The following is a 21,049-nucleotide window of genomic DNA, read 5'->3' on the forward strand; positions in this document are numbered from 1 at the left end:
TACCCGATACTGGCTTTGGGAACATGCTGCCATGGCCTGGCTTTGGCAGCTCAGGGTCAAGTTAGATCCCTGGCAGTCTAGTACTTAACTGACAGATACACCCTACAATGAGAGGGGCCTCTTAAGAGCACATAGTTGGATCACCTTTTACCCACTTGCATTGCCCAAGGTCCCCACCACATACATCAAGACATGGAACACATCCAACATCCTGCTGGTTTCCTGGTGCCCTTTCCTGCCCTCAACCTACCAATCAGACTTGTGTTGTCACCCATTCGTTCTGCCTCATTTTCAACTCCTTGCAAGTGGAATCGTGTACTAGGCAACCTGGGTCCAGTTTCTTCATTCCACTTAGCCTGAGGCTTCTACAGTCTGGCACTTCTTTATTACTGTGCAGTGCCCTGCAGGTGTGGATCCACAGTCACTCTGATCCACAGTCCTCCTCATGGTGGACAGAGAAAAGGGCTAAAATAGCAGACCTGCCTGCCACCTTTTGCTGGCATCTGGTAACCTGGATTTTGACTTCCTACCACTACCAGAACTGACAGAACTTATGACACCTCAACTAACAGACAGTAGGATTTATGCTGAACACATGACTTTCTTCTGCTCCCTACAATTTTGGTATACTCCAAGCAGAGGTTGACTAACCTGGAGGTGTGGGCACACCCTGGGCACTGGGTGTCCAGCCCACCTCTCCAGCTGTTGGCATCTTCCCTGAGTTGCCTGCATGTAGAAATTAAGCCATGGCTTCTGGGAGAGAGCCTCTGTCAGCTGGACCTTGGCTCCCCGACAGGAACCCACCCCACACCTTCCCCTTAAATGCTTTGAGCCGTAGCCTTTAGCCGGAATAAATTCTGGCCATGTGTTTCGGGTTGAATAGGCTTTCACTATACCAACTCCTGCACATGTTTCCACCCCAAGTCTGTGTTCACAGCAAGTGAAGTCACACCCATGGCTGACCTTCAGGGATGAGCCCCAACTAGTCACAGTGTCTGGGAGGTGAGCCCCTGAAAGGCCTTTGGGCCTTAGGGCTTGACCTGGGAAGGCAGCTCTAGGCGCGGGTAAGTCTGATTAGCCCATTATGCTCCTGTCTCTGTCCTGGCTGCTATGTGATCTACTGGGCGTGTCTCCAAGTGGCCATCCTCCAGCCTCTTCAGACTGCTTAAGCCAACAGGGCTGTCCAATCTTGGACTATGAACCCCCAAAATTGTCATCCAAAACCCCTTTCATTCCTCAAATAGCTCCTTCTTGGGAGTTTCAGCTGAGCGGCACTGTGAGTGCCATTATATGCCAAGCCCTGTGGATCATCTAATCCAGGCATAGTCAGGAACCCCTGATTCAACAGGCGTCTCTAGTTTTCCTTCAGGTTCTGAACATGAGCAAAGCTGCTGGGAATATTTGTATGTATACCTTTTCAGAGTTAGATGTGCTTACTTCTCTGGCACACAGCGACCCATGCGCAATGCCCAGGTCATGGGATGGTACCCCTTGCACTCAGTGTCCCAAAGCAGCCTTTTAAGTTCTGATCCTTGTCTTCACACCTGCTGTTCCTTAGCCTGGAATTCCCTCCCTCTCTGCTTCAGCAAAACTTTCAAATCCTTTCCCTGCCTACTACCCATGTTGTTGGACAAATATTCGTTACTGCATACTTACAATACAGCACATCACTTATCTGTGTGTTCCTGCTGGATTGTTGACTCATTAAAGAGCTAGAACGTTACTTGCCCTCAATCCCTAGAGCGGCCCCTGGCATCAAATCAGAAAGCAATCAACGTGCACAATGGTCCTCTCTGACCCCTTCCACAATAACCACACGGCTCTATTTGTGCATTGTTGTTTCTGTTGTTCATGGGGAATTATCTTTGATTCAAACTTAAGATTTCCAATCCTGAAATGACTGAGAGCTTTGGCACGAACAGGGAGAACCCGTGGAATTGTGAGCGTATCAGCAGGGACCTGGGGGTGGGGGAACAGGCAGCAGAAAGCAGCAGCCCTCTCCCGTGGAGTGCCCCACCCAGCCCAGGGACACCGCACCACCCTAAGACTCAAGTGAGAGGAGAACAATGGAGCAGCACTGGGGCCGGTGAATGGGAATGGGCAAGAACAAAAGGGAGGATGGTGGCCAAGGCAGATCTAAAGTAATTCTCTACAGGAAACCTGAGTTGTGAAGTAGCAAGTTGAATGGAAAAGACAGGGAACTTGGTGAAGCCAAGGGAGACAGTCACACTAAAGGGGGTGGACATGGCACAGCCAAATGAGCCGCCCCCAGTGATGGCAATATCCCATACAAACACTGGTTTGAGTTCTGCCTGTTCTGCTTCAGATTCAGCCTCTTGCTAGCATTCCTGACAAAACAGCAGAGGGCGGTCCAAACCCTGGCGCTCCGGGCTCCCAGCGCTGGCCCAGCCCAGCCTCTCTGTTCTGGCCACTTGGGGAGTGAACCTCTGGATGTCTGCGAAACTCTGCCTTTCAAATAAAGAAATAAAAAAAAAAAGAAAGAAGGAAAAAGAAGAATTACATCAAGTACATTGTAAAGAAACTGGAAGGATGTTTCCAAAACAAAGTATGTATTTACCTAACACCTTTCTCCATTGCAACCTCTAGTGGAAGGGGAGACACAGAAATATCCAGCTCCCAAACACAGTTCTTGTCCCCACAGGGACACTATGGTGCACCGGGGTGGGGGTGGGGAACCGCACACAATCCAGTAAAAGGGATAGAATCTGATTAGCTCCAAGAGACAAAGAAAGAAATTGGCTGTTTGCAGACCTGCTGGGTCCTAAGATACAAAATTGCCTCACAGAACTCAGGGAAAATTGAATTAAGTTTATTTTGGTACTGAAAAATTTTTAAGCCATGTGTCTTTACTCCCACCCCGCCCTCTGACCCCCCAAAAAACCTGTTCCCTAAGAACTTTCTGAAGATCACTGTATCCACAGTCTGTAGTCCAACCAGAAGCACAGGGCCTGAGAGGTCAGAACCAGGAGTTCAGCGTAAAGCCTGGTGCACAGTGAACTGTAGCTTTTCCAGGAACACATGGGTCCTTGTAGAAGGGGTGGAGCTGCAAGAGCTGAGCTATCCAGGGGGCAAAAGGAAGCCTCCAAGCACCAAGGCAAGGCTAACGGACCAAGCACAGATGTCACACAATGTGAGACAATCAGACCCCAACCGAGAGGAGGACAAGGTGCATGCATTCTAGATCCACCAGTCTAGAAACGAGAGCTGGATTCCAGAGCTCACTCGCTGTATAAAATCACAATTAGCATTTTTCATTTTAAACTTAAATTTTCCTGTCCAGTGGAAGCAGTATGACATTGCAATCCTGGGTTAGTATCACCTCAAAATCACACCAGTAAGACACGACTTTAACACCATCTGTGCTTCAAAAACAATTCCAACGTTACAGCTAAAAAAAAAAAAAAAGAAAAGAAAAGAAAAGAAAAAATAGGTCTCAGGAGAACAGGCAGCCCCAGGCAGTCCCGGGAGATAGGCAGGTGGTTGGAGCCAGAACTCAGAGCACACAGCCAGGCACCCACAGCTCAGGTGGTAAGTACTGGGTGATTAAGCAGCGTTCCCTCAAAAGACACAAAGAAGCCCAACCTGCCTTTCAAGGTAACCGTTCTCTCCGGATGGGGGAGTTGCCCTGGGGGACTGCAGAGTCTGGACAAGAAAGAAACCAGGGGCACTGCTTGTCAGGACACTCCCAGAAGCAACGGCCACCAGGCACCTGACCCATTTGTACCACAGAAATCAGTCTTCATTTTGCCCTCTGGGCATTCTCCAGTTACCTCGGGGAAAGTCACCACAAGGCTACCTTACTCCAGAAGAACTGCTCCGCCCTTACAGAAACACTCAGAAAAGAATAGCTTAAAAGGCAAGGCTGACTAGTGCGTAACTACAGAAAGCCAACAGCAATTGCCTCTAATCAGCAACAGCGCCTGTCCCACCACACACACATTTGAACACACATTACAGGGTGGCAAAATTATCCCACCAGGGATCTTTTTCAAACCCAACAAAACTCCCTGGAAATTGCATCCATAACATAAATTCAATCCCCTGAAATTTGGATGCTAACTTTTTGTGGTAGGTCTGATTTTCCCACAAGTATGAAATACTACGTACATCGTGTGTGCCTTTTGGCTGCATCTTTCCAGCTAGCTCACAGACCAATGAGAAGTGTTCTGCTCTGGAGTCCCACCCTGAGCAGCAAGCTCTTTCAGCATCTGGCACCTGTGGTGGTCAAGATGGGACACTCAGCAAAGGCAGAGAACCAAGGGCGCTGCCAAAGCTGCTTTGTGGTGGACAGGCAAGGCACAGTGGGGAGCATACTTCTAAACACTGAAAGGGTACTATCAGTGCTTCCAGGCTTTCACTCAAACGACAGAATCAAAATTCTTTAGGTATCATCCTCCTACCCAAACTTGTAGGTCCAACCCCACCCCTACCCAGGGAAAAGCAGATTTACAGAGCACAGCTTCCCCAGCAGGCAGAGGCCCGGGAGCTGAGCCGCACCACCTACTGGAGACAGCAGTCCAGATGGCGCTGTCCGTCTGGCACACTCCTCTCACAAACTCACTTATTCATGTACCCCTGAAGCAAACCATTTCAGGGAATGGTCAATTTAGCTACAGCACCGGAGACCAGGTAGTAGCAACAATTCCAACAAAGAACTACTTCAGTCACCTCCCTTCCCTCCCCTCCATGCCCAAATCCACAGACAGAGGACTTAAGGTTGAGTGTGTGGATGATAAAGCAAGGCTGTGTGAATAGCGAACATTTTAAAGTTTCCATCTTTCCAAAAACTTTGCTGACTACAGGTTTGTTTGTTGTTTGTTTCAAACTAACCTATTTGTATTTAAGTCTGCATTCTTAGCCAGACTTTCTGCTGTTTAGTGCTTTAAACCCTTGGGAATGAGCTACAAATGCAGCCCCTGTTACCTGCCAGTGCGGCAGCTCTAACCGGAACTGAAACCCCAGCCCCTCACTCCTGGGGCAGGGCTGTGTGAGGCTCTGGGAGCTCAGCCAAAAGTGATTTGCCACACGTTGCTAAAAATCCCTTTGCAATTATTCCTGGAAAACTCAAAGACATTATTATGGAAGCTTTAGTTAAGACAGAAGAGACTCACTGACCTCTTATTAGTCTTAAAATAATTAAATAATTTCAAATGTCCCTTGCTTCAGAAGAAAAATTACTGAAACCTGCCGAAGCATGGTCTTTCACCCAGGGCACTGGGAGGAGCGCTGCCTTGCCCAGCCCTCTGGCTCACTCCCCTCGACTGGCTGCTGGACGCAGGGCCCAGAACCACACACAGCACATTCCTCCCGACAGCAGCATGGCAGTGCCAATGTTCAGAGAACCCAGGCCATGGCTGTAAGGGTCACCTGGCCCTCAAAATGTCACCATGGGCCCTCAAGCCCATAGGCCAGCACATTTCCTCAACCACACACACAAAACCCTCACAAACAACCCAGAACATGCAGGACAGGCTAGGCTAAGGCACCAGACTGGGCACTCGGTCACGTCTCTGAACAGCCCATATCTTGGTTTCTAAGCCTGTGTCCTCACCTGCAAAAGTTAACAGGAAAGGTTATAAAGGAACATTTAATAGGAAGGTTCGTGCTTAACTCACTTAACTCACTACATTAAAACAGGGGTGGTTGGCTTAACTAAGAAAAACATTACAAGCCACCATGGACAACAACAATCTGATTCTAGGTGTGGGTTTTTTGAGTCCTGGCTGCTGGGCCTTCAATCAAGCATCCTGCTAAGGCACCTGCAAAGGTAGTGCAAGGTGGCAAGAGGGCTTAGCCCCCGCAACTCAAGTGAGAGCAGGATGGAGTTCCTGGCTCCTGGCTCCTGCCTGGCCCTAACCGCACTGCTGCAGCCACCTGAGCAGTGGACCAGAGACAATTTCTCTCCTTTTAGTGCTCCCTCTCGCCACAACTCTGCCTTTATCCAAATGAATAAAAATAAATCTTAAGAAAATGACATCTATGGCCAGCATTGTAGCATTGCAAGTTAAGTTGCAGCTGAAAATGTTAGTATCTCACAGGAGTGTGGGTTCAAGTCCAGCTCCCTGCTAACTCACCTAGGGACGCAGAAGATGATGCCCCGAGTCCTTGGATCCCTGCACCAATGTGGGGGACCCGGATGCAGTTCCTGGCTCCTGGCCTGCTGCTGCCTGTTGTGGCCATTCCCGGAGTGACTCAGCAAATAGATGATCTCTTTATCTCTCCCTCTAACTCTGCCTTTCAAGTAAATCTTTAAAATAAAGCCAAAAAAACACACCATCCACTCGGGCACCCCATTTCTGCTGCACAATGGCCCTCAGTGAGGCCAGCAGGCCAGCCCTCTGGCCCTGGGCTTGGGTTCCCATTCACTCTAGACACTGAAAACAAAAGTAGCAGCTAACACCCAGCAAACACTTATTAAGGCAGCTACCAACACTTGCTTACTTGTTACCAAGTGGTGAGCTGGGAGTCTCTGAAGAATTTGTTTCCACAGACTGCCCACCCACTGTCTTCACTCCCCAAATGACTGCAATAGATAGCCCTGGAGCCCCAAGTCTCTTTGTGGGTGCAGCGGACCAAGCACTTGGGCCATCCTATGTCCTACGCTGCTCTCCCGAGCAGCCAGGACTCCAACAGGCACTCATATACATCTGGAATGCCTACTGCGCTGTGCAGCAACACGGGCTCCTCCAGTCTTGAGTCACCACCCCTCATTTCCTCCTCATGGACACTGGCCAGGTGACCACAGTAAAAATAAAGACCACAGAGCCGTCTGCCACACACAACTCTAACCTCTGGGTGCTGTGCAGATGGCTCTGCACCCCCTCCTGATGTGGAGGGACCCCAGGTCAAGGGAGCTGCTGCTAAGATAACCACCGCGGGCGTCTGGCATATTTTTAGTATCACAAAGGTGGACTCCAGTGTCGTCAGTTTCCAAACCCCATTTTGTCAACTGGGCATGCACTGGCAGGCCTCCTACTGTGATTAAACAACAACAACAAAACAGGGGAGCAGGTGTTTAGCCTTGCAGACAAGGTGCCCCTCATCACAGGATTACCCAGGCTTGCCAGCCGACTCCCTGGAAACACAGACCCTGGCATACAGCAGGGCAAGCGCAAGGAACTGGTCCCAGCTACTCCTGTGGGAGACCTGGATTCAGCTCCTTTGCAGCCACTGCCGGCATGGAAAAAAGTCACCAGATGCGAGCTCTTTCTCCCCAATAAACACTTAAAAGGGGGGCACTTTAAAACAAGCACAGCAACCTGCTCTGGGAGTAACAGTTCAGTCCCCATCAAGCTCCATGATGGAGAGAGGCCCGAGCCCTGATCACCGCGGGCCGTGGGGACACCCAAGAGCCTGGAGCCCACTTGGTGGGCAGAGCTGCCGCCCCTCCCACGCACAATGAAGACACGTCAGCCAGCCAGGAACCATCCCCGAGTGCACATTTCCAAGGTCTCTCTGCCTGTTTGGGCTTATTTTAAAAGCCCAGGGTGTGTCCCCGAGACTCAAACAGAACTGGAGCCCACTCCCCTCCGTGGACACCCGCGCAGCTGGCACCTGTCAGCCCTTGGCACCCGAGGGGGCAGCCAGAACACCTGCGCCTGCCATCCGCACCCAAACGCGACCCACCTGCCCCGGCCCCAGCCAGTGATGCACAGCAGCAGTATATAGCCAGGTGGCAGGAGAGCCAGGAGGAGGAAGAGCCGTAGCCAGGGAGACCAAAGGAAGCGGTTGCCAGAGAAATGCAGTGTCCAACCCCCCAGCCCAGCCGGAGAGGCGCCAGGCGGTGGGGGAGGCGGCAGGGCTTCCACGCCCCAGGCCTGGCTGTCGGGTCGCCGTCCCCTCACACCCGCACCCGCTGCCTCCCCGCTTTTCTCCCACCCGAGTCGTCCGGTGGGGAGTCCCGTGCACCTGACGCAGAGAGGGAAGTGAGGTGTGGCCTGCAAGAAGGCGCGCACCCGTGAGAGCACGCAGCATTGCCCTCCTGCCACTTAGGACGGCCGAACTGAGAACCAACGAGCATGAGACAAGGACGCCCGCGGGACCACCGCACGTGAGGCAAGCCGCTTCTCGGGGCCTGCGTGACCCCCACACCAGCCAGGCCTCCCCAGCAGCTCCCAGGTCTCAGGCGGACCACGCTGGCAGCCTCGCTTCAACACCCACGCTGAGGAGAACGAAGCGGGGGACCCCACCACCACCACCACCACGCCAAGGGCCCCCATGCACCCCGGCGGCGCGCCTGGCCCGCTGCTCCCCCCAACACACACCCCCCAGAAAGCAGGGGCCAGCGTCGCCTGAGGGGCGCTCCGCCCGCCACCCGTCACGCCCAGGACCCACCTCACCGCCACCGGAGCCGCCGCGGCCACGAAGCCCGATCGCCAAAGCCTCGCCGCTGGCGCGGGGGGCGCGCGCCCCTGCTCGGCCAAACCCGCCTCCCCGGTGTCGGCTCGGGCGCCGGTCGAACGTGTGAAGCCACGTGAGGGGCCCCGGGGCTAGGGAAGCGCGCGGGAGGCACGCGGGCCGATCCCTCCGCCTTAAAGGGGCCGCTCCGGCCGCAGCAGCCGCCGTCGTGGCGTCGCCATCCCTCCCCGGGGAACGGCAGGCCGAGGACGGGGTCGCGCAGAGGCCCAGCCGCCCCGGCGCCCGCGCACGAGACTGGCCGCGGGAGTGCCGGGGAAGCTAGCCCCGGCCGCTTCGGCTCGCAAGTACGACGGCTCTATAAACACCGAGGTGTCCCGAGCGCCGCCCGGGCGCCCCCCGCCACGGCCGTCCGCTGGGGCAGCCGCTCGCTCGTGGCCACCGGAACCCTGTGGCGCAGCCTGCCGCCTCCCCACTCCCTGCCCCCTCTCCCCGCTGGGCCGCGGCGCCTTTAAGCCCCAAGGCCCTGAGTCACGAGAAAGCTCGCTGCGCTCCCCCCTCACCACACACACACACACACACCCGCTCCGACTCCACCCGCTCCGGCCGTGCGCCCCCCTTGCCACAAGGACCCCCACGCCCGCGGGCATGTGACCCGCGCCAGCGCGCCCCGCCAGGAGTGGGGACACGGAGGGGGCCCGGGGCTGGCTCGCCGCTCGGGGCGCGCGGACCGTTAGCTGCCGCGGCCACCACCGACCGCGGGCCCGCCCAGCCCCGCCCCGCACAGGCCGGGCGGCGGACGGCTCTTACCAGCGGGAACGCCATGGGGCCGGCGGCCCTGCAGGACGGACGGACGGACGGACGGACGGGCGGGCGCGCCGAGGGACGCGCACACACGTGGGCACTATTTTTGCAGCGAGCCACGCGCAGCCCCGCAGCCCAGGCGGCTTATAAAGCTCCGCCGAGCCGCCGCCCCCGGGGCCGGATGAGGAGCACCTGTGTCGGCCCCGCCCGGGCCCCCGCCCCTCGCCCCAGCCCTGCGCGCTCCTTCCCCGCAGGCCGAACCCGGGCGCGGAAGCCCGGACGGGGCCGCGCTGTGGGGAGTCGACACCGGCCACAGGGGTCACCACTCCCCGGGCGGCCCGAGAGCCCCAGCCGGGCGCGCTACTCACCAAGTGACCCTGGCCAAGTCCCTCGTGGGCCGCTGCGCCTCAGCTTTTCCCGTACCAAGGAGAGCTCAATTGCCCAAGCCCCTGCGACGATATCCTTTGCCAAGTAGAGCTCCGCGTCCAACGCTCCTCCTCTTCTAGTGACCTCCCCAGGGCGAGAGCTTGCCTTGCACGCCGCTGTCCACAGACTCCCTCCCCCAACCCCTGACCCCGGGGATGCAGGAGACGGACAAGCTCGGTGCGCTTGCAGAGACAGGGGGAGCGGCGTCAGGAGATTCCGGAAAGTTCCAAAGACACCGAGGTTCCCGGTCCCTGGGATCACGGATCCCTGGTGAGTTCGCTTTCGACGCTGCTGCCTGAGTGCGGCAATCAACAAGGGGGACAAGGGAGTGGTTGAGTGGGTGGGTGGGTGGGGCAAGAGCCAGAAGCAGAGTCCACCTCGTCGGGGCTGTCCTAGGGGAAGGCGTCCTGGGGCTCCGCCGGCGCCCCTACCGGAAGCGCAGAGGCGGAGATGACATTCCAGGCGGGGAGAATGTGCGGCTGCGGGAGGGACGCCCAGGCCCCGCTGGCCCCTGCTGGCCCCCGCTGGCGGAGATGGCTGTCAACTGTTTAAAAGCAATTATCTCTACTGAGGAGTTGGCCGGAACGGGCGAGGGAAGGGGCGGGAGTGTATTTGGTGTCCTTCCATCAAGCATCAACATGGCAGTTGGGGCACAGGGAGCTGTCATCTCTGCCCAAGCAGGCTGGTGGGAGGAGGGCTAAGGCGCTAAGACGCAGTTGGGGGCGGAGGAGGGGACAGGGACAAGGCATTCACCGTAAGTTTCTCCCTGGAACACGAATGGAAGTGCACAGTCACTTTGGGAAGAATCCCTGGGGGAGCTGGTGGTGAGGGCTTAATCACCTTGCTTGAGGGGCTGAGTGAGAGTGGTTGGGTGTTGGCCCTAGCGTAGCCACTGGCAATTACTTGGAATTCCAAGGTCAGAGGGAGACTGGAATGGCCGGAGGGGCCCCTGCCTCCTGGATCCTGTTCTACCCTGCCGAAGTGCATTTTGTCTTCGGGGAAGTGGGTGGCTGCAAGGAAATGGTGTCCACAAAACAGGCAGCACAGGAGGGTGGGGGTGGGCACCACGGAAGGGTCCCACATAGGAAAGAACCCCCAACCCAGTCACGTGTTTCCCCCAAAAGCTGGAAATACGTTTTTTCCCCTTCTCAATTGTGTGTGAATGTATTTATTTGCTTGCTAAGCCAAAGAGCCACGCCCTGGGGGTGGGGGAAGCCAGGGGTATGGTGCTCGTTGAGTATGGATGCGGGATTCCTTACCTCCCATTCAAAGGTGAGCAAGGTAAGAGCCTAAAACCTGGAACTGCATCCAAGGGAAGACGTCTGGGCTGCAAGAAAATGAAGGCTTCTCCCAGTCAGCCGTGGAGACAGAAACCTCTCCTGCCTGGAATCTCCCAGCAGGGAGCTGGGAGAGTTACTGCTCTTCTCTGGGCACCTGCTGTGGGAACTGCCCCAACTGCTTAGCAGCCCCCACCCCACCCCACCCTCCTCGAACTGCTGCAGACCAAGAAGCAAGTGCAAAGAAGGGGAGGGACTTGCCCAAGGCCCTGCAGCTAGAAGGTGGTGAACTAGGACTCAAATCCTTTGGCCAGATGTCTTCTGTTTTCAGAGCTCAGGGACCTAGTCAGGTCAGAGAACTGCTGGATCCAGTTCCCTGGAAGCTCCCTGCCCATGGGACAGGCGGGAGAGGTTCTGAATACCAGCCTGGCATTAGGTGTGAGGGCTTGCCCCCACCCATCCTTGGCTTAGCATGCAGGAAGAACAGTCCCGTGGCCATAAGGGCAGCATAGAGAGGTGGAGCTATAGCAGGGCTCTGTCAAGTCCCACAGCTGGTCCCTGGCAGAAACAGCAGGAATAAACAAGCAGCATTATCCATTCTCCCCAGCAACAGGCAGCCTTTGAGGCCAGCTACGCCTGGCCCCATCTCCGCAGCCAAGCCCCAGATGTACAAATGTAGGTCTCACTGTAGCTGTAATTGGCAGGACTCAGTGTTTTTAAATAGGATGCCTGTAGTCCCTCACACGCCTAAGTGTTCTGTGTGTTCATGGCAGGTGACGCTGAAACAAGAAAGGAGCCTGCTGGGAGAAAATCATTTCTTGGTTGGAGATCAGAAGGGAATTCCCTTAGGAACTCTAGGCTGCAGGTAAAGTGGACGCAGTCTCTGCTCAAGTTTTGCCATGCTCTCTACAGAAAATAAAAGAAATAAAACCATGCTGTGCTGTGTCTATGGAATATCTCCATGTCTTTTTTTTAAGATTTATTTTTATTGGAAAAAATATCTACAGAGAGAAGGAGAGACAAAGAGGAAGATCTTCCATCCGCTGGCTCACTCCCCGAGTGGCCACAACAGCCAGAGCTGAGCTGATCTGAAGCCAGGAGCTTCTTCTGGGTCTCTCACGCGGGTGCAGGGCCCCAAGACTTTGGGCCGTCCTCCACTGCTTTCCCAGGCCACAAGCAGGGAGCTGGATGGGAAGTGGGGCAGCCTGGACATGAACCCACACCCATATGAGATCCTGGTGCTTACAAGGAAAGATTAGCCAATTGAACCATGCCCTTTTAAGTGGAAGAAAAGAACCACCTGTCATCACACACAACTATACATTCAGAGCATTTTAAAGAGTACATATGAGAGGCTTCACTAGAAATTTTTAGAAAAGAAATTTAATATTTTACAAGATTTATTTAGTTGAAAGGCAGAGTGGCAAAGAAAAGCAATAGAAGCCTTCCATTTGTTGGTTCACTACTCAAATGGCTGCATTGTTCAAGACCGGGCCGGGTCAAAGCCAGGAATTCATGTAAAGCTCCCGTGTGGGTGCAGGGACCCAAGGACTGGGGCCCCTCTGCTTTCTCAAGTCCATCCACTGGGAGCTGGAGAAGCCACAGAACAGCTGGGACTCAAACAGGTGCTTTGAAGGGGGACCCGGCTTCACAACCATCACAGGCTTGATTCCTCCCATACCACCCCTGGCCCTGGTGGAAGTTTTTTACAAGACGATGCAGGAGAATATTTGTGCTACCTCACCCTATGATTGTTTCTTCTAGTGAATTAGAAACAAAAAGCTTGGGATATAAAGGAGTGAAGTCTTGAATTCTGGAATTTAAATCTTCCATTTTGTTTTAAACTTGGGAAAGAGAAACTGTTCACTTGTAATATGTGGATCTGCAGTGGACTCACTTCCACAGTCTGTAAGAACCCCTGCATTCGATAAGCAGGGAGAAAGAGCTCTATTAAAAAGTAGGCAAAAGATGGGGAGCAGATGATGGACATGAATGAAAACCCAAGCAGTTAGCAAACATGGCATAGACTCCAGCTCCACTTAGTAAGAAGGGAGCGGCCATGGGCTCAGCAGCGTGGCCTGGTGGCTAAGGTCCTCGCCTTGATCCCATATGGCTGCTGGTTCTAATCCCGGCAGCTCCACTTCCTCTCTATCTCTCCTCCTCTCAGTATATCTGACTTTGTAATAAAAATAAAATAAATCTTTTAAAAAAAAAAAAAAAGAAGGGCGCGGCCAGTGAAGCTAGGGCTGGTTGCTACTGCACCCTCCTCAAATGGATAAAATGAAGAAGTCCAACTGTCTCAGCGCAGGCTCATGGCCAGTGAGGGTGTCAACTGGTACAGCCACTTTGGCTTGTGGGTTTTTTTTTTATTTTAAATGAAAGCATGGCACTGTACATGGAATCATAGTCTATGGCTAATAACACACACACACACACACACGTGTGGTCCTTCAAAATGTTCCCAGAAGACAAGCTTGTTTTGAAAGTTCCCTTGCACACAAGTAGCCACTGCCTAGATCCAGACAGAATCCAGAGCTCCCGTCATGCTCCCCATTCCTGGGTCACTATCATTTGCAACTGCTGTCACCATAGGTTCCTCTTGCCTGTTCTAGAACTTCATGCAAGCATATCTTCTTTCACTCAGCATATCTAGGAGGTGTGTGTACTGTAGCTGCAGCTTGCTGTTTTGCATAGCTTAGTCATACTGCAGGATTTGGGATGCACCGTACCTCATTTCTCCATCCTCCATCGATTGCAATCCAAACTGTTTCTGGTTTGGAGACTGTTCTGAACCGAGCTGCCACACATTCATGTTGTGACTTCTCCGGCCAGCCACTTGGCATCATCTGGGTAAACAAGTGTGCCCCATGACCTACCAGTTCCACACGGAAAAGGCATTAGAGACATGTTCACGTGTCTCAGAGTAGTGGTGATTGGAAATACCTGCAGCTGTATTGTCCACAGATACAGAAATAAAATGACAATTGGAAATGCCCACCAGCATAGGTGTGGATCAGTAAATGAATTTGGCCATCTGCAAATGGCCTACCACTGTGGCAAATTTCAAACTGCCCATGTGACATATTCTGGTTCCAAAAATTCCTTAAAGTGTAATAACAGCTGCCTCATGAGTAGCCCAGCCAGCTCTAGCATACCCAGCAGGCATGCGCTCCCAAGGCCAGACCCGGGCACCCAGGCAGCCTCGGAAGGCTTCTCCAGCACCCTTGGAACAGAGTCAAAGGCTGGATTATAAAGATTGCATTGTTCTTTCACCACTGTTCCCTCCAAAACCAAGTGGCTTAAAACACTTTTTTTTTAAATCTCACACAATTTTTCAGGGATCTGAGAATGGCCTTGCCAGTCAGGCCAGCTCTGACTCGTGCAGCCATCAGCCCAAGGCTAGATCTGCTTCCCAACGAGCCCAATTATGTGCCAGCTGGGTTTCTCTAGAGTAAGGAATAAGAGAGCCCAAGTGGAGATGGGATGGTCCTGGTACTCTAGCTTGGCAGTGACCAGCACTCATTCATATCCTGTTGTTCACACACTAGCCTTGCTAAGAATTGAGAGGGAATGGCGCAAGAATGCATGGGGTAGGGCTAGTGGGGGTGGCCTGGAAGTCTGGCTGCTCTGCTGGTGATGGTCCCAAAGAAAGGGTGGGTGTTTTTAGATAGACTGATGGATGCCCAGGGAGGTGGAACTTCAAAGGCCAACCCCTTGTTGCACAGCTGAGGAAATGGAGACATGCAGGGACTTTTAGAGAATGTGACGTTCTTGCTGGCCAGAGGGTCAAGGAACCAAGTTTTCAGTGTTGCCTGGTCCACAAGCGCCAACCTTCCCTTCCCCTTACTTTCCGCAGCAGGTGTAGGTGCTGGGGTCTCGGCACATCAAGGACTGGATCAAGGTTCCCATCGCAGAGCTGTTTGTGCAGCCTGTGCCCCACCCAAACGAGAAGACAGCCCCACTTCACTCCCACGCACCTGTCTCTGCCACAGTGGTTCTGGGTGATAGGCCCCTAGTGGCCCCTGGGGCAGCAGGTAGGGGGCAGCACTGCCACACATGGGTCCAGTCTAGCCTTTCTGGGATCCCACTGCCCTTCGGAGGCTGGTCCTGAAGGGTCTGAATTCAGTTATCTCTGAGCCAAGTTCAACAGCAATACCCATGCTGGAAGGGGACCTGTGGCAGGTGGGCCCTTGTACTGTTGTAGGGACTTGGAGGCCATGTGCAAGGGCTTTTCACTATCAGGTAGATCACTGGTGATCGGTACAATTTTCTCTGGAAATGTGGTACTTAAATATTTATAAGTTTATGTATAAGTTGTAAGTGCTAACATTTAAGACTTTTTAAAAAAGATTTTATATCAGATACAGAGAGGAGGAGAGACAGGGAGATCTTCCATCGGATGATTCACTCCCTAAGTGACCACAACGGCCAGTGCTGCGCCGATCTGAAGCCAGGAGCCTGGAGCTCTGCTGGGTCTCCCACGCAGGTACAGGGTCCCAAGGCTTTGGGCAGTCCTCCACTGCTTTTCCAGGCCACAAGCAGGGAGCTGGATGGGAAACAGGGCTGCCGGTATCAGAATCGGCGCCCATGTGGCATCCTGGTGTGTTCAAGGTGAGGACTTTAGCCACTAGGTTACCACGCCAGGCCCAAGGCTTTAAAAAAAAGTCCCCAAAACAGGACCATTGTGTATCTGGGCCTGGATGGAAAGGACATGTTTTCGCTACACCACTGCCAGCTCATGTTCCAGTGCCTTCTAGGAAGCAAGGTATGTGCCTGAGTCTGTGTTACCATAATGAAATTTCCGAAGCAGCCTGCTTTCTAAAGGCTATCTGGGTTCACACCTCGGGGAGGGCAAAGCCCAGAGGCCTCATGTGGCGATAGCCCTCCTGCTGGGAGAATGGCGAGACACACGTCAAGAAACAGGAGCATGTGTGTCTGGTGGCTCTCCTGTTTATTTGAAAGGCAGGGTTGACAGAGATCTTCCCTGTGCTGGTTCACTCCCCAAAAGGCCAAGGCTGGGCTAGGCCAAAGCCAGGAACTGGGCCCTTGGCTCTGGGTCTCCCACACAAAGGGCAGGGACCCAAGTATGTGAGCCAGCACTCGCTGCCTCCAGGGTGGGACCGCAGCACCAACACATGACGGCTGTTCGGTAAATGCCTAGCAGAAGACAAAGGGGCCTAAGCTGGGCTGGTATTCCTTCTTGTTGCATTCGTGCGACAAGAACACTAGAAGTGCCCAAGGACCAGGCCCTTGGGTGTGACAGTCTCCCTACAACTGTTTTTTTAAGAGTTATTTACTTTATTGGAAAGACAGATTGACAGAGAGGAAGACTTGAGTCCAATGATTCACTCCCCAAGCAGCCACACAGCCACAACTGAGCTGATCTGAAGCCAGGGGCTTCTTCCACGTCTCCCACATGGGTGCAGGGTCCCAAGGCTTTGGGCCATCCTCAACTGCTTTCCCAGGCCACAAGCAGGGAGCTGGATGGGAAGCAGGGCTGCTGGGATTAGAACTGGCACCCATATGGGATCCCTGTGTGCAAGGTGAGGACTTTAGCTGCTAGGTTACGTGCCGGGCCCTTCTCCCTACTCTTGCTTTCCTTTCCCAGCCAGGCCAGGGCAAGTCCCATCACCCACTTAATACCTAGTCCTGACATCTGGAGGCTACCCTGCTGGGTGTTCTGCATCAGCCCTGTGGCTGGTGGGGGTTCAGTCATACCTGCAGCTAACACCCTACCTCTGGGGTCTCTGCGTGGCTCCTCCGCGTGTCTGAACAGACCCACTGTCCAGGATGCTGTAACCCAGCTAGGAGCAGGAGCCATTTTTCTCACCCATCATCCAGTTCTGTGCCCTGCCCTGGGCTGTCTTCCTGGCACGAGAGGCCTGTGCCTGGTTCTCCCTCCCAGATTCCCCACTCATGCCGGCTCTGCCCAACCCTTGCTGGGGCACTTTCTGCCTTCAGTCCTTGTGCTCCCATCACACTTGCACTCCCTGGCCACAGCCCTTCCTGAGGGTCCTACGGCTGACTTTACCCAGTCCGCCCTGTGGTCCTACAGCTCCCTGCTGCGTGCCCAGTGATGCTGCTCATGGCAGGCCTGGCCCCTTGCCAGCTCAAGCCCAGGCTGTCCATGACCATGTCCCTAAGGCCCAGGCCCCTATAAATGCACAGGAGACACTGTGGGTGGGAAAGGAAAACTGTGGGGGAAAGGCCCAGCATGACTGATCTGCTTCTTCAGCATGCACTGTGTTGGGTTCACAGACACCCAGGGAAGCTGGCATGGCAGGTCCCTGGGGCGACTGCCCCATGGGAGAGACTTAGAAGAGCTGGGCTGGACCTGGGTGAGAGCTGGAGTGGCCTCTGTGCCATGCCAAGAGCCCCAAACTGCTCCTGGCTGGGGGAGCGGCTCTGCAGCCTGCCAAGCCCTGCCAACACAGAGTGTCCACCTGACCAGCAGCAGTCTTGCTCTCTTGACTCCCCCAAGGGTCACTTCCTCAGAAGGGTTGCTCTTGTCAATCTCAGAGCCTGGGGCACATGCAGAGAAACCAGCACAGGACCAAGGCCCAGGCTCCATCTCTGCACACTTGCCCGGGGGCTGCAGTCCCGTCCCTCGGGAAACCCAGGCTATGAGCACCCCAGGAATGTTCTAGGGCTTGCTTTCTGCATTTCTGCATTTCTGCTTCCTGCTTTATCCACTCTGGGGGCTATGATGCAGGAGGAAGGCCCATAGGGAATTCTTAGATAGTCCTTATTCAAATTTCTTAGACAAACACCCCTCCCCCCATCAGTCCTCCTCCCCCCTCACTGTTGTGCACCTCCCTGATTTGGGTGTTGGGGGGGCTACAAAAATGAGAAATCCACTAGTGTCCCCCCCGCGGCACCACCACTGGAGATGCTTGGCCCTAAAGCCCTGAGGGAAGTGACAGCACCAGCTGCTCTCTGGTGCCACCAAGCACAGCCAAATCCCAGGAGCCAGGAGCAAGGCCATCCCCTGGCCCTGGGTTGGTTCTGCTTTTCCTGTGAGGAGGGCCACACTGGCTTCTCCCTGGCTCCAGGGAGCCAAAGTGGCTGGGCTGGCAGCTGAGGGTATTCCTCGTAACCCAGGCCAGCGTGATGTTCCACGGGAAAATCATTCCAAGGTCAAAGCCAAGCTTGGTGGCTAACACTGCAAGCTCCAGGCCCCACCCTGGGGAGCAGCGTACGCATACTAGCCTAGCCAAGACTCTAAGAAGGCCTGCGGGGAAATAAAACTGATTTCACTTAAACCCATGAGGGTTAATTAATTGGATCATAGATTGTTTTTCTGTTCTTGGAATGGGGAGGGGGAGGAACAGGACACATGGTGTTGGAGCCCCTTTCACCTTCCCAAACCACCAATCACGTTGCCTCTTTCCTTATCAGTTATATTAGCAGCGGAAGGTGGGGGCAGGGGGCCCACCCCTCACCATACCTGCCAGGTATGTCGGCACTGATTCTCACAACTCTGGTGTTTTCTTTAAGCAGCAGCACTGCCTGCTGGGACCTAATCAGATGTGGAGCCTCAGGTGGCCCTAGACTTGCTGCTCACAACCAGGGCACTGCCACCAAGCTGGCTGGCTGGCTGGCTGGTGGCGCTGGACCATGTACCCAGCCAGCTGTGGTCCCAGGCTATACTTTCAGATGCAGCTGTTTGCGGGGGAAGTACCCCTACTATGGGTCCTTTCTTCCCAAGGGGGACTACAGGGGGGCTGTGAGCCCCTGAACAGTGGATTTGTTACGGAGGGTAGGGGACACCCAGGAGTCCTTCTGGTTTGGATTCCCGTTCCCTGCCCCTGATGTGTCCCTTCCCAACCCCCAGACATCCTGTGGTCACCGTGGGGACCCAGTCAGTCTCAGCTTTGTTGTTAGGTGACGAAGTCTACTCTCTGCCACCTTTAGCTCTCCCTGAAAGCGCTGATTAGAGGTGAGCCAGTGTGTGAGACAATGCTTTATTCAGACTCTGCTACATACACAGCTATGGGGAGCCTGAGGGCTGCAAGGTCACTATGGAACCCATGAGGAGGGGGAGAGGCTGGGAACGGTCAGAGGGAGAGGGGAACCCAGGATGCCACATGGCATGGGAGCTGAGGGAGGGTGGAACCAGAGACCAACAGCCCAGCATGCCCAGGAGGAGAGGCAGGGCCTGAGAGGTCCAGCCTGGGCAGTTACCGGCTCAAGGCCTGCACCACGTCCTTCACCAGCATGGTACCAATCACCATCTTCTCGCTGTGCACGGTCAGCTGGGCGGCTCCGGCCGGCCGGGCGTCCAGGGTCAGCAGGACCAGGCTGCCGCTGGTCAGCGTCTTTCCTGCAAACCTGGCCCAGGAGGAGGGGAAAGGGCAACTCTGTGAGGAAGGGGTTCAGCTCTGCCGACAGGACCCCAGCATCCATGTCCTCCTGTCTGACAGGTTCCCGCACCTGTACTCCTCCGCTGCCCCACAAGGGACTCGACCCAGGTTGGCAGTGGCGGTCACTTTCTGCACTACAACGTGGTCGCTCCGGCAGGCCTCAGGTAGCGTGAGCTTCTCGGAGATCTCATTCATGCCTGTCAGTTTTCCTAGGGGCAGAGGTCTTGTGATGGGGGCAGGGGAAAATGCCAAGCAGTAGCCCTGGTACACCCTCAGGGAGCCTGGTCAGGCCTGTCCCACCCGTCACCAAGCCATCCACCTCAAAGACAGATCTAGCCCCCTGCCCCGGCCCTCTGTTCTCCACTCCTCCTCCTGCGGAAGGCAGGCTTTCGGCAAGGTTCTAGAAGCCCTTGGTCTCTGTATTCCCCACCCCTCTTCCCCAGGGGGCTCATCCTTCCACCAGGAGCTCGGGATTCCTGGCTCAGGGTTCCCTGGGCACACCCCCATGCATACAGTCACACGCCAGCACCTCCTGGCCTGCGGAGATGCTTTTCAAAATAAGTTTATCCCAAAACTGACCACACCCTTCCCCCTCCCTTGCCCAAGTTTGTTTTTTCTTCCACATTAGGGGGCTTGGCAAATTACAGCCCTGCAGGCCAGTCCTATAATATGCACGGATGTCCTCCCCAAAATAACCATGAACTCACTTTTACATGAACTTTGCCTGAGCTGTTTTTCATAAACTCCTTCGGCTCATCCCCCATGTGGTCTATAATTTTTTTTTTTACATTTTTTTAACTATTGGAGGGAAAATTAAAATATTTTATGATCATGAAAGTTTGGGGAGATTTAAATGTCAGTGTCTGCAAATAAAGTTTGGCTGGCATGCAGCCCCTCCCCTTGTCTTAGGATCGAGGACCAATTCTACTTTAGGAGAGCAGAGCCGTAAATACTCCAGAGACCAATGTTTCTCAAAGTCTTACAACACTGACGTCACAGCACATCAAAGGAAGAATACCACCCTGGTCTAGATGCAGGGCACTGCTCACCATCATCCCAAAAGATACAGTCCCTAAGGGGCACATTTCTGAATGCTACGGTACCATCTGTTGGGTTTAAAAAAAAAAAGCTGAAGAAGGGGCTGATATTGTGGTGTAGCCAGTAAAGCTGCCAACTGCAGCACCGGCATCCCAGAGGGGCACTGGTTTACGTTCTAACTGTTCTACTTCCCATGCAGGAGGACCTGCACAGAGTTCCTTGGTCCCTGTTTTGGACTGACCTGGCCCCGGTCACTGTAACCCTTTGGGGCATAAACCAGCAGATGGAAGATCTTCTCCTCTTTGCATCTCCCTACCACTGCCTTTCAAGTAAAATCACTTTTTAAAGAATTTCTTGAAATCTCTGCTCCCTGGGTGGCTGTGGAAGAGGTGGGGACTAGTCGTGGTTTCTGACTGATCTCATCTAAAGCCTCGTCAAGAGAGCCTGGGTGACCACAGTTACAACGTGCTTACATGCTGTCCCACACTGCGGGGACACTCTGATGCATTTAGTGATTCTGACTTATAACCTTCGGCAACCTGGACAAGTACAGTCAGCACAATCGATCATGTATGCTTGCCAACATGTACGTGGCCTGTCACGTTGGGTCAGGTGACCCATGCCGTGCTTTATCGTGTTTTAGAATATTGCTCAAATAAATACCCTTTCAAATGTAACTGCCGTATAAAGAATTTCTTTGAATTAGTCTTTCCAGAATTACATTTCTGGGATTTTGATCTTTAGGACATTTCACCATTTGGGCCT

At 54.1% G+C, this 21,049-nt stretch overlaps 2 protein-coding genes across 5 annotated transcripts in view; both read right to left on the reverse strand.

Moving 5' to 3' along the window:
* The window catches only part of CPEB1 (cytoplasmic polyadenylation element binding protein 1), an 88,495-nt gene extending 78,793 nt beyond the window's left edge, over positions 1–9,702 (reverse strand). The window contains exon 1 of one of the 4 annotated variants that reach the window (XM_004594597.2): positions 9,549–9,702. Coding sequence is in view for 2 of the 4 variants with exons in the window: in XM_004594595.2 (XP_004594652.1) it covers positions 9,187–9,201 (15 nt within the window). In the remaining 2 variants the exon portion in view is untranslated. Of the gene's footprint in view, positions 1–8,355; positions 8,649–9,186; positions 9,307–9,548 lie in introns of those variants that run through there. The other 3 variants (XM_004594595.2, XM_058665520.1, XM_058665521.1) reach the window with 3 other exon arrangements.
* Positions 9,703–18,831: 9,129 nt separating this feature from the next.
* AP3B2 (adaptor related protein complex 3 subunit beta 2) overlaps positions 18,832–21,049 on the reverse strand; it is a 30,138-nt gene continuing 27,920 nt past the window's right edge. Inside the window, exons 25-26 of the mRNA XM_004594594.3 lie at positions 19,317–19,455; positions 18,832–19,214 (exon numbers count right to left, since the gene is read on the reverse strand). Of these exons, the coding sequence (XP_004594651.2) occupies positions 19,064–19,214; positions 19,317–19,455 (290 nt within the window). The 3' untranslated portion in view covers positions 18,832–19,063. The remainder of the gene's footprint in view (positions 19,215–19,316; positions 19,456–21,049) is intronic.

Source organism: Ochotona princeps, chromosome 6 (genome assembly GCF_030435755.1).
Source record: "Ochotona princeps isolate mOchPri1 chromosome 6, mOchPri1.hap1, whole genome shotgun sequence".
Taxonomy (NCBI): Eukaryota; Metazoa; Chordata; class Mammalia; order Lagomorpha; family Ochotonidae; genus Ochotona; species Ochotona princeps.